Below are 13244 nucleotides of genomic sequence, written 5' to 3'. Positions count from 1 at the left end.
CGAGGTGACATGCTGTGATTCATACTGTAGTGTGCATGATGTGGACTTTGGCACAGGGGAGGTGCGCAGTTAAAAACAAATCCGACTCTCATAAGCAAACTGTAACCATGGCCACTGTCTGTTTTGCACTTACAGATAAACAGTTTTCATGTATTTACCCATAGCACTTAGTTACTTAAGACATATACAGTGCATACAGTATATGGGAACATGCATACATGGAATTAATGATGGTATGCAAGCATCACACACGCACTTATATTCACTGGTTTGGAAAATAGTTCTATTCCTGTAGCATGTCAGAGGGATATTAAGTAGAAATGGAAAAAGAACAAGTGTGGTTATGTTCTAAAACAGGACGCTAAATGCCAGACGCCCTCTGCGTGGTTTCACCAAAGCATTCATCTCTCATTTACTCAGTGATGGAGAGGATTCCAAAGTTCTGCAGGATTTTTTCCCCTTTTATTTTAATCAGGAGTGGAAAGTGCCGTACCGTGATGCATGAAGCCATTGTTGCAGAGCTCCACCCCCAAGATCACCGCTTCCTCCCTCGTTCTGCAGTCCCCCTGCACCAGAAGAGTGGACACGCGGGAGAAATAAGACAGATGTAAGCGTGAAGAGTGGGTATAGTGAATAAGTCAGAAGATTAAAAAAAAGAAGCAAAGGAGGATGAGAGAAAACAGAACAAAGGACATTGTGTGTTTAGAGTGCAGTCAAAATGTCACATTCACACCCCTCCTTTGTTCTTGCGTCCAAAAGTCCTCAAGGCCAGCAGAGCCTCTGCACACTCGATCTTAAACAGAGCCAAAATCATGTCTAGACAGTATAGTGTGACAGCTATTGAAGTCCCACTGAAGAAGCGAGAGCCACTCCACTGCACCGACTCAAACACATGCATATGGAATACCGCAATCACACACATGCACATTTACGCAGACACAAGCATGTAATGACTGCCAGTGATTCTGTGGTTGCTGGTCGCCATAAATGTTTCATCCCTTTGTTGTCGTCCCGAACAGGACTATCAATCTGTCAACCTCAGAACTTCCTGTCATAGTCAATAAAGCTTTGCTATCCAATCAATTCTGCTTTTCTTTTTTCGTTTCCTCTCGGCTCCTTTGAGAGCTTCAAGTCTGATGGTGTCTTTTTTTCTGCTGCACATCTGAAGTGACTGACGTGTAACAACAGCAGACGCTCCCAGAATTATTTTTTTTAAACTTCTATGCTTGAAAGGGGAAGAGGTGGGACATGTGTTTTCAACATGGCCAGAAACTAATGGAAAGGTGTCTTCTTAAAAAACACACAAGAAACTATATGAAAGTATCTGAATTTAAAGAAAAAAAAATAGTGTTCAGAATAATAATCTAACTTCATCAAATTCTTTGCACAAGCAAAATAGACAAATTCAACAACTTGTATTCTTATTAAATAACATTTGTGAAGCAGCGAAAGAGCTTACCTGTGCTATAAGCCAATCTATGAGCTTGTTAGCCATGACCACTGATTTGTAGGTCCGTAAATGATAGTCCTTGTCCCTGGATGGGCACAAAAGCAGAAGATATCAATAGAGGGATCTGGAAAAGAAAGTTCTTGGTATTTTAAATTTTACTATTTGCTTTAAATGTGAAAAAAAAATGTAGGCAAAGAATATGTAGAGAAATAATTGCTTGGTCTATTTAAACACAATGCCCAAAAGGAGGGATAATAATTCCCAGTGTCAGCGAGATGTGGCCTCGTTTCAAGTACTGGCTGGTGTTTGGCCTTGGGGTGCTCCATGTCAGTATGGGGTTGCTTTTCTCAGTGTTACCCACACAGCCGCACTTTGCCAGACCCCGAGAATGCTGTTTGAAATGGAGCCGTGACTTTCCCATGAACACAGGGGCCTCCCCGGGGACACGCAGGGGCTGAGCTGCAGGGCCGGGAAAGTCCAGAACCACCGTGACTTACACCACTCCACCGCTTCCAGCACATGCAAACGCTTACACACGCGGACACAAAACTAAACATACACAGGCCTTTCTAGCACACACAGTTCAGACAAGTCAAACAAGACTTGTGGGCCAAGTTAAAGTCTGATTTCAGACTCCTGGTACTCTTCAGAAAGTGAATTGTTAGAGGCCAAGCGCGGCCATGTTTGATCCATTCTGAAACTTTCTGTTACATAACTGTGCCTGACAGCCTGCGCTAGTCTTGGATGAGGACGGTACAGCTGGAAGCCATGTCGCACCATGCATAAACCACTCTGACAGAGGAACCAAGAGCCACCCTGCATTTCCCCCAAAATGGGATACTAGAGCCAGTGAGAGTTGGGCTTCAGCGGCTGGTGCAAAGTGAGGCTGTCAGAGTGAAAAATGGGGGTAAACAACGGCCCATTGGGCAGCCATATGTCGAGGATAAGGAAACAGCAGTTTGAGGAGTAACAGAGGGAAAGGTCAGAGAGGTGGTTTTTAACTTGCTGTCCAATGACAAAGTTTGTCTTGACATTTTGTGAGCAAACTGATGCAACTGTCGTACTTTCTAAGTACTCCTTAGAATAAATTACACGGAGGATGCTGAAAGTTCAAGCTTTAATCCACTGCTCAGGAGTGAGAAATTAATCAAGCAGTTTTCCATACTGTTTGTTATTCTGAAAATCCTACCCATGCATCAGTAAATATTGAGCTTCTGGAGGACTCCTCAGCATAATGAGGAAAACTTGTCAACATTTCAAATGCTGAGGTAAAAATGACAGTTTTTTCCCCCATTGTATGTAAAGAATATTTATGAGTGGCCTTGGCTCTAGTGTCCCTGTGTACATGATGAAAAATTGTTCTTATTATCTATTTCAACATATAACTGTGTACAACAGCTTAAGTGGGCATTTGCTCCTTTGCAGCGAGATCCCCTGGAGTGGCTGGTTTCACTGATTTCTTGTAATGAAAGCAGAGGCTTAAGGGGGGCAAAGAAGCTGCAGAGGGTTATGGGGTCTGCATAGTATATACCCCCATCTTTGCCTAATCGCTCTTACTCTGCCAGGAAATTCCACCTAATTAGGCAGGGGCTGGTTGCTCCAATTAAACTCTGGCATTCCCAGGCCCTGTGATGCATTGTACTGGCTTCCCAGGGAGAATGCGCTGCGCAGATATGTGAGCTAACAACACACACAACTCAAGTTCACCAACAGGAGTTTTTACGTCAAGAGTTTTGGCCTCAACACAAAAACACCAGTGGACTGAATGCTGACAATCCAAACATACACACACAAATTCACCCTTTGGGGTTTTTAGCAGTTAGAGCAAACAAAAAAGTCTCTATGCTAGGACAGATGAAGGATCAGCGTGCCCCCGCTAGCCATGGCACAGTTTTATAGTTGTGAAATTCAAGCTTTTATTCGGGTTATTTGAAATCAGTATAAACAGCCAACTCTGATGTTGTGTTTCGCCATACGACACATTAGCAGGTGGCAATAGAATTAAAGTCAGATTATAAGTAGTAAAAACCAAAGCAGGCCAGCAGATTCAGCTCAGTTCAATCCAATTTTATTTATACTGCGCCAACAACAGTCGCCACTCTAAGGTAGAGAGTCTACATTAGTAGACAAAATTCCAACAATCTTCTATGAGTATGGATTATGTGACAGCAGGAAGGAAAAACTCCCTTTTAACAGGAAGAAACTTCCAGCAGAAGTGGGCTCAGGGAGGGGCAGCCATGTGCTGCAACTAGTTAGGGGATGAGCACAGGAGGGCAGGACAAAATCCAAACTACGGAAGCGAGGAAGCAAAGAAGGAAATGGATGGAAAGAAGTCCTCATTATATCATGGGAAGTCCCTTGGCAGCCTAAGTCAATAGCAGCATAACTAAGTGATTGCTCAGGGTCACCTGACCCAGCCCTAAATACAAGCTTTATCAAAAAATACATTTTTAAATCTAATATTAAAAACAGAGTGGGTGTCTGTCCTGAGTCCAAACGTGGAGGTGGTTCCAAAAAAGAAATCCTGAGAGTAGCTGAAGTCTTTGCCTCCCTCTCTGCTTTTGGAAAAACCAAGGAATCTGCAGTCTGAGAGTGCACTGTGAGGTCTCTAAGATATAACGAGGCCTGATTTTTAAAGAACTTGTATACTCCAATAAACATTTAGGCACTCTAGGTAAAGCTTTAAAAACAAAAAGCACTTGCCTAAGTGACAATTTCTACATAGCCTACGCTGGATGAGTCCACTTTGGGGAGTTTCCAGTATTTTCCCTTATTGTAAGATACTGAGAGAAGTCACATTAGTTTCATTACTCATTCTATCCAGCCAGCATGCTTATTTTCCAAGTTTAATTACTGTTTTGCATCATGCTGTATGTCATTTTAAATCAGGAATGGCTCTGCGTGCCTTTCAAAAAACAAGATCAATATGATGTCAGTCACTCTAAATGAAATGTGTTAAGAGCTGTTTTTGAGACAAAAAAAAAAAAATGAGGCACTGTTGAGCTGTGACTGGGCCACGTGATGCTGCAAGGTACAGAGACTCATCCGAGGGAAACTGTAGTCTTGAATTTAGTTGATTTTGGATCAACTGGAGGCTTTTCAGGGAGTTTTTAGGACATCCTGGAATTAATAAGCCTAGAAGTAATAAATGCATGAACTAGATTTCCAGCATCACTCTGAGACAGGATGTTTTTAATGTTGGAGATACTGGATGGAAATGGAAGACAGCAGTCCTACATATTTGTTTAATATGCGCATTGAAGGATATATCTTGGTCAAAAATTACTCCAAGATTCCTCACAGTGTTACTGGAGGCCAGAGTAATGTAGCCAGAGTGAGCATCTGGCTAGATACTGCATTTCTTGGATTTCTAGGACCAAATACAATAACCTCAGTTTTATCTGAAATAGAAAGTTTGAGGTCATCCAGGTCTTCATGTGCTTATGGCATTCCTGCAATTTAACTAATTTGTGTGTGTTATATGGCCTCATGGATAGAAAAAGTTGGCTATCATCTGCATAGCAGTGACAATGCATATGCTATGCCTTCTAATTACACTGTCTAAAGGAAGCATGTATAATGTAAATAGAACTGGTCCTAGCACGGAACCCTGGAGAACTCGCTAACTAACCTTTGTGTTTGAAAAGGACTCACCGACTCACCACTGCACAGTACCTTCAATACCCACAACATCTCTTATTGCTGTAACAGTATCGAACGCCACACTGATGTCTAGTGGGACAAGCACAGAAACCTGGTCATATATTTTTGACAAAACAATCTGCATGAATAACTTTAATTTTTGGCTTTATTTATTGAACAACAGGTTTTATACTGATGAAAATGTGGAATGAAATTAAGATCTCTCCACAAAAGCAAGTAAAAACACCACAAATATGGGAATGTTTGTCAAACTTACTACTTACTACAACTACCAGATATTTAGAATTACCTTTTAAGCTGCTTACCATGTTGATCAAGACCATGTGTTAGGTTATAAAACACACACACACACACACAAACAAAAAGGGGAAACTGTAGGAGGACCTTCTTTGTAATCAAATGATCACCCACTTAACTCACATTCTTCATCATGACAACATTTTCCAACAAACTTTCCTCTCGGATGCATCAAAAATGATGTGAGATTCATCACAATATCACCAATTTTTGTTTTAAGCATGAATGTAAACATCGAAGGGAAATTGAGGGAATAGATTCAGTTTCTTTCAGCACATCTGTGTCTTGAGAACAGCCAGATAAAACCTGTCATGCTCAATCACCCACAGGAGCCTGTGCCAACTCCTCACAAGTCCTCGAAAACAATGAGCTCATAGTTCACAACCTAATCCCTCTTAGTCACTTTTTCGTATGTGGCAGGCAGGGGTTATTTTTAGGCACAAAAGCCAGACGCTGAACTACACGTGCCCCCACCTGGCTTGACTGCAATGGAGTGGAAAAGAAAATGACCGCCCACCTGATGACGGGAGTGAAGAGGCTGTGAAGACGACAAAACAGCCGAACACCCTGTGAGGAACAGGAGAGAGACTTTGGGTTATTTCAGCGATATGCGCTTAAAGTGCGATTTTAAATCGACTTGCGTTTCCACCGCAACACTGTTACCTTGGATATAACATCGTGCATGTCACTTCTCGGGTGGTAGGTGCCGTCGTCGTAGCGGAAACGGTAGAGCACGGGCTCTGGTTTGAACTGGTGTTTGTCTGTGACTAAAGAAACGCCACACATTCAGGCCCCAGAGTGAAGGGGAGCATTATTCAGTTTGCTTTAAATGTGAAAATTAAAAAAAACCAAAACACATTCAAACCAAGCAGGGCTGCACAGAGAAACAAGCTCTCCAGACAAGAAAAGGACTCCAACCCCACACAGAGCAGTCACAGATAGCACAGCTGCTCAGAGCTTCCTGCTTTTCTCGTTTCAGGGGACTGCGTGTAGACCCCCCAGCAGTCATAAAAGCTGGCTCCGTACTCTTGGCTGCAGCTGAGCGGGTTCCATTAAAGTTTTTTTGTTTTTTTTTTGTTTTTTTTTTAAATAAAAAGATATTCTATCGTTTTTCGCATGGGGACTGCTAACTGCACCGTGAGAGAGAGCTCGGAGGGGCTCTGAGTTATTCCTCTCTGTCAGGAACAGCTCTAAAGCCCCATCTCATTTCTCACTGAGGAAGCAATAAAGTGCCCCTGAGTGATTTAAGATACAACTTGACTTGGGGCCCTACACTTTTGAGGAAAAAAAAGAAAGAAAAAAGAAAGAAAGAAAAACCATGCAGGGCTGCATGCGCCATTTAGTGTGAATGCAGAGCGTTAGCCAGCTTAAAGTCTCATGCACTAAACACACTTGTTACCCAAAGCCACAGAACAGCAGCTGAGAAAATATAACACAAACATTAAGGCAAGAAAAGATTAATATTTATAATCCCTTACCTAAACATTGTGTCAAAGCTGTGTTTAAATGGGACACCTGCTAAGAAATAAATAAGAGAGCCACAGCTACTTTGTAGACTCCAGCCAGAGAGTGAAAGTACAGCATTCTTCAGACATGTCTAGAGGTTAGGTTAGGGAATGGCAGGCATTTGCATGCTCTACACTGTGCAGCACAAAGTAAATTAGACTGTGGCAGATTTGATTTAATATGTGGGACAGCAAAGGATGATAAAGCGGGTCTGAGTGGGAGAGAGGACGGGAGATAAAAATGAAAAACTAACCGTGGTGGATGATACCATTCTCCAGCAGAGCTTGACCCAGGTGAACCCCTTCTTCTGGGTTGTCCGTTTCACCGATTTCCATCAGCCAGGACACAAACTCACTGGTCGGGTGGGGGAATAAATTTCAAAAAACAGAAGCTCAAAATAAAGAACTGGCACAGCAACATACGTGGCTCAGTCGCAACAACACAACACAAATGCACAGAAAACCCATGGGAAATTTCCTCGCTTCATAAAAGGGCAATGTTTGTGATTATTGGAGAGAGAAGAGAAGAAACAGCCTTCATAACTTTCTACAAACTGCAATTACTCTAAATCAACGTGACTATGGCAACAAACACCCGGGCTGGCAAAGGGGGAATGATTTATTTACAGTCAAGGCCCAGGTTTGTTTGTTAAAACAACCAGCAGGCCTTAGTTCTCGCTTTTTGTCCAGTTTGACTTTATTTAATTTAGACACACAATTTAATAACATCAATAACAGAGGATTTGACTCAAGCTTGGGAATTTCTTGATAGAAAAACACGTTTTTTTAGGGGGTGAGTTTTTCCCCCCTCTGCACCATTTACAACTAGATAGAGAAAAACAAACCAACCACTAAAAGGACCAAACACAGCATCCAATGTTCTGGCCCAAATGAACTTAATGGGATAATTCTTTATAATTTAGTGACTCAATAAAAGAGACAGAGAGTAAAGACAGAGAGGACTGAGCATGAACAGGCAATGCAGCGGCAGTCTATCTGATTACATCCTTGATGTCCCGTCTGTCTGCAAAAGCCAAACAAACACATCCAGCAGCGCGACTGGAATTCTGTGGAACACACTTCCAGGCCACGATGGGGGCAACTGGTGTCAAAGTTGAGCCAAAAGCAGCATTTTTTTAAACGATTTTAGAGAAACAACTACTGAACACGCCACCGCCAGCTTGTCACACTCTTGAACCACTGATTGCTGATGTCTTTTCACTCCAAAATAAACCTCGGGGGAAACCACAAACCTATAACAACCTCTGTATGGAGAAATGATCTGAAAAGGTCAATGATGGAGTTGAATATGGCTTTTATACCTTCTTGAAATAACCCCCAAAAGGATTTGTGCATCTTTCTGGGATCAAACTGGGGCTCTTTCGCTCGTTAGATGAACACTGCTACACTATGGAGCCGCTAGTTACGAGTAAAAATGGAAGAAAACTGGAAACATCCTGCGCAGCCTTGGCCCAAGTGTAGAGCACACTGCCCACTAATCACAAGGTTTGCTGCAACTCCGTGCGCCAAAGGGCTCTTGGGCAAGATACTAAACCAAGTTGCATATGATGCCAGGTAAACACCTCACGTGTGTGTGTGTGTGTGTGTGTGTGTGTGTGTGTGTGTGTGTGTGTGTGTGTGTGTGTGTGTTAAACTGGGTGAATTCATTTTTTTGTAACATTTCCTAGCCAAACTTGAATTTTTGTGGTTACTTATATGTTGTCATGGATTTATTTTTTTTTAATCTCCCACTGAATCAAATATTTTACAAGGTTAAAACAGATTCGAAGCTTAAAGGTCAACTTTTTAGGAAATTAGGATAATCCTTTTATTTCCAGCAGAAGTCACATAAAAAAATATTATTGGGGGCAGGGAGAGACGCTCTATGTAGAACTTCTGGAGGTCTTTATGCTTGTTTAATATGAGTAGTACTTGGCTTGGCAGTCAGAAGATGTGGTTGCCTCTAACTGAAGCTTCATATACACATGCTTAGGTATAGACTAAACAAACAAGACAGAAAGTGTTAATTAGTGCGCTTTAAAGGTGCTTCATTTAAATACATTTTAGTGCCTTCGGGCAGAGACGGCCAAGCTGTTTCCCCCCCATGTGGTCTTTATGGTGAGCTGAACAAACTACCCGCTGGCATAACTTCATATTTACAGAACAGGAAGAGCATTGCAAGAGATAAAAAGGCTTCTTACAGAACTCTCAGCAAGAAAGCAATTACGCATGTTTCTCCATTTTCCAATATCATTTCCCATGTCCATGATCATGGTGCATAAGGGGTTGCTCCCGATGCGTTCATCCAAGTGTAAGCATTTATGACTGTATGAATATGTGGGTGAATGAGGCTTGTAGTATAAAGCGGTTTGAGTGCTCAAGCAGAGTAGCAAAGTTCTATACAAGAACCAGTCCATTTACTATAACTGTCATAGATACTCACCAGCATCTGTCACGACAATATACTGCTAGAGTCCATCATATGTAGAAAATGGTTTTTCTGTTTGTTTCAGGTTTAAAATTGGATGATAATGTCAGACTAGGTGGCTCTCACACACATTTTCTTTGATGAATTACCCTCTCGCAGAAAACTAACCTCAAATAAGATCATAACATTTTTCTGAGACACAGAAATAGCCCTCTGTTTTAAAAAGAAAAAGTCAGAAAGAAAAAGGGGGAGGCGTGGAAAGGGGATAATGGCAAAGCATTTCACAATGGAGGGAGTGGGCTGACTTGAAGCCATAGGCAATGTGGTTTTCATCAGAGACATACAATGCTGGTTTCCATAAGCCAATTACGCCTACATGTAATCATCTCCGAAATCAGTGCAGACAGGAGAAGTACCGAGGGGCCAGAGATGTCCTTTTACCCACAAGTGGTCATCCAGGTGTAAGGGGATAGGTTTTCAAAGAAAGCTTCCCTGAGCTTCTTTCTCACCATATGATCGCTTCAGACTCAACAAGATGACCGCATCGGACTAGTGTTTGATCCTGCTAATCTTTTCAGCTGACAGATCCATTCCTTCTCCGGACCGCAAGGGATCTGGTGTTGTCTGTGTGGACCAAAGGAGAAAGTAACCCTTCATTTCAAACCACCATGCCATGTAACTTGGCCACAACTATGTCCAATTGGACTTTTTGGTTGGTTTTTGCTCCCCTCCTCTCTCTTTATGCTTTTAAAAATAACAGGGATTTTGACATGACTGTATAAGCTCGGGAGATTTTCAACGTGACTGTAACAACTCAAGAAAAACAAACTGAAAGTACAATTTTATAACAAATGGAAAACATGGCTCATTCTGAATTGTACTGGAGTGTTTACAAGGCAAATTTGTTAGAGAGGATCAGAACTTGAACAGAATCCAACCCAGGCCGTCTTTTGGAAGCATTCAATGATTTAGCTGAGCCTTTAAAATTACAGGCGTCCTTCTGTAAACATATTTTTGGCTGCCACACGTCATCATCAGAAGCTTCTTGTTTTTATTATCTTTATCCACGTTCGCCACCTTCTCAGTCACACTTTGTCCTCTTCCCACATTGGGGTACAATATGGGATAGATGCTATATAACAAGAGAGGATGCTGAACATGTCGAATGGACCGAGCGAAAGAGTTTTGCAGTTCCCAGATTCCCGATAAAAGTGTCTGTGCCCACATATTTGATCTCATTTGAAGTAGAACTACAAAAAAAAAAAAGTTCGTCCTTGTCAGGCATTCAAGTCTTTTATCTCATTAAAGCACACAAGTGCGCAGAAACCTACAACACTGACGTGAAACCAATTCATCTGCATTTCACATTATGAAAGCAAAATACCCAAATGGTGGCATCAACTTCTGCTTACCTAAAATAACCCAAGGACGAGATTTTCAGCAAAGCTCCACTCACGGTAAATATTTTTCACCTGTCAGTGAGTGCAGGAGAGATAGTCATATTCAGACTCAAAAGTAAATATGGAAAGCGCGCCCAAATTAACTGTGAAAATTCAAGGACAACAATGAGCGTGACACACTCTGATGGTAACACACGCACACACAGACAGAGCTGCCCTCTGGCATAATGAACCTTCTACAACAATTACCTCATGGATTTCTCTGCAGACAGCTTACTATAATCTAACATGGGCGAGGGAGCAAAAGGGGCAGTCAGCTGAGCCGCGCAGGGATATCTAGCCTGTGATTTATGACTGGCATTCAGTGGCCGATCCATCCCCAGACACCACACCAATAATCCTTAAATAAGATTCATGGGCTAAATCTCGCTGGATTTCATTTTCCCGTGACTGAGATGGCGGCTCCACAACACAGAGTCTCTTGAGCAGAAAGTGCCATTGCTTTCTTCTTTCCAGCAGCTGTCTTTACAAATCCTGGCCAATTGATATTTATTATTACGTTACATTACTAATACCACTTCTTTTAACATCAAGTACAAGGTCCTTTAAATCTTTAGAGACACACAGAATACAGATTTAATCTTTGAAAGGCTCCTGGCACAGTCATGCAGTCTGACCTACTCACAGGTAAAATGCTTACATGACACAGAGAAAACCCATAGGGCTGAACACTCGATGGAATAAACATCAAGACCAGCAGAAGGATCCTTACCTTCCCAGGAAACACTTGGGGAAGGTGGTGAGCTTGCGTTTCCGGTCTTTTATGAGGTTACCCTTGGTCATGAGGTGATAGAGCTTCTCTCCCTTCTCTGACACCATCACCCACGTATCCTGCTCCATGCCGAGCCTCAGACCTACACAGGAGAGGGTGCAAAGAGCCCGTCAGTATCACCGCATTAATAATCTTTGCACCTAGCTCCGATACTAAAAGCAAAAAAGGTTAATGTCTCCTAATTTGACAAGATAATCAGCAGTTGCAATAGCCTTCATTATGTGATCTGCTTGAGGGAAATAACACAGCTACTCAAGAAACCCCCTTCAGTCCTAGATGCAGATCCCACATGCTGTTCGCAGCTGGGATCTATTTGCGTTTTTAATCATTCAAGTTATATTGCTTTGTATCGATTTTCCCAAAACGCAGCCTATATTTTCAGTTATTTAAATCAAGACAGATGCTAAGGAGAAAACATTGACCAGCTTTCCCTGAGTGTAATAAAAGCCCTGACACTGACAAACAGTTGCTTACTTTTCCTGCGTTCCCTCTCTTTCATGATGGCCTCCAGCCACTCCTGCTTCTCCTCCGGGGTCTTGGCCATGCAGACGAACCACTTGTTCTTGGCCGTGTTGTGGATCTTCCAGCCGTTGTTCACTATGTTCCCGCTGCTGTGGTAGTCAGCTGAGGAGGAGAAAACACAGGCAGAAACAATCTCAGCTCCTTCTAGTTAGCTCTTTGCAAGGGGAGGACTTATTTAATCCGAGAACTTTTTCATATTTGAAAGGGGAAGGCCATGAGTCTGTGGGTACACTGATCGTGACACTGTAAACAGAGTTATTGGGAAGTTGGGTTCACAGTAAATAAGGGTTACCGCATGAAACACAGCAATAACATGGGGCACAAAGTGAGTCGCTGCAGAGAAAAGCAAAGCCGAATGACATAGTGACATCAGCGCTACTATAAAGGAGTGAAGAAAAAAAACAATCTATAAATTAAAAAAAAAAACAAAAAACATGCCTCTTGATGAGTTATTGCTTTCCTTTATAGCAGCGTGTGGTCTATTTTTTAATAAAAAATAAATAAAACAAAACAAAAAACAACATCCAGAGAATATCATACTCTGTCTTACTGCAAATGCTGGACTCGGACTCATTTTTCCCTGCTCTACTATCAGACTTTCTATCGAGTGGTTCATTGATTATCGCTCTTCTCCTTTAATGAGATAAACGAGAGGGAACAAATGCAGAAGGAGGACCATCAATCAGCATTATTTACTACTGAGTCCTCAGAATACTCCTTCAGAGCTGGTGCGTACTTGTGATTAACTATGCCTGTAGTATATACATGTTAAGAAGCCTCCAGATAAAGGAAGTGAACTCTTGACCCATCATCATTTTCATCTTTTAGGAACCCCTTCCAGTCTCTTCCCAACATTCCTTTGATTTTTCTTTCTAAGCTTATCACAAAAAGCGACCCATTACAATCATCAATTACAATCACGTCTAAAAACACAGACGGTGTGGTGGTGGTGTCCTTTATATGGAATGCCCTGAGGGCGTGTTTCAACCTCAGGCAGCAAGTGTGCGCCTGGGAAAAAGTCGTGGCACTTTGTTAACATAGGAATCCAAGCTAAAATAATCCAGTCACCCTGGCTTTAAGATTGAGATCTCCCGCCTGTGGTGAAGAACACCCACAAGTTACTGCTCTGCCGCCTGCCTCGCCTGTT

The 13244-nt window shown here is 42.1% G+C and overlaps 1 protein-coding gene across 1 annotated transcript in view; it reads right to left on the bottom strand.

Annotated features, from left to right (window-relative positions):
• prex2 (phosphatidylinositol-3,4,5-trisphosphate-dependent Rac exchange factor 2) overlaps positions 1-13244 on the bottom strand; it is a 93403-nt gene that overhangs the window by 53808 nt on the left and 26351 nt on the right. The window contains exons 9-15 of the mRNA XM_085362944.1: positions 12050-12199; positions 11516-11657; positions 7170-7270; positions 6074-6177; positions 5928-5977; positions 1460-1535; positions 494-566 (exon numbers count right to left, since the gene is read on the bottom strand). Coding sequence (XP_085219070.1) covers positions 494-566; positions 1460-1535; positions 5928-5977; positions 6074-6177; positions 7170-7270; positions 11516-11657; positions 12050-12199 — 696 coding nt within the window. The remainder of the gene's footprint in view (positions 1-493; positions 567-1459; positions 1536-5927; positions 5978-6073; positions 6178-7169; positions 7271-11515; positions 11658-12049; positions 12200-13244) is intronic.

The sequence above is a fragment of the Diplotaxodon limnothrissa genome, linkage group LG9 (genome assembly GCF_057381915.1).
Source record: "Diplotaxodon limnothrissa isolate DT_005_m linkage group LG9, D_limnothrissa_male_GT1.1, whole genome shotgun sequence".
Lineage (NCBI taxonomy): Eukaryota > Metazoa > Chordata > Actinopteri > Cichliformes > Cichlidae > Diplotaxodon > Diplotaxodon limnothrissa.
Note: the sequence above shows the minus strand (reverse complement) of the source record. Positions and strands in the feature narration are given on the sequence as shown.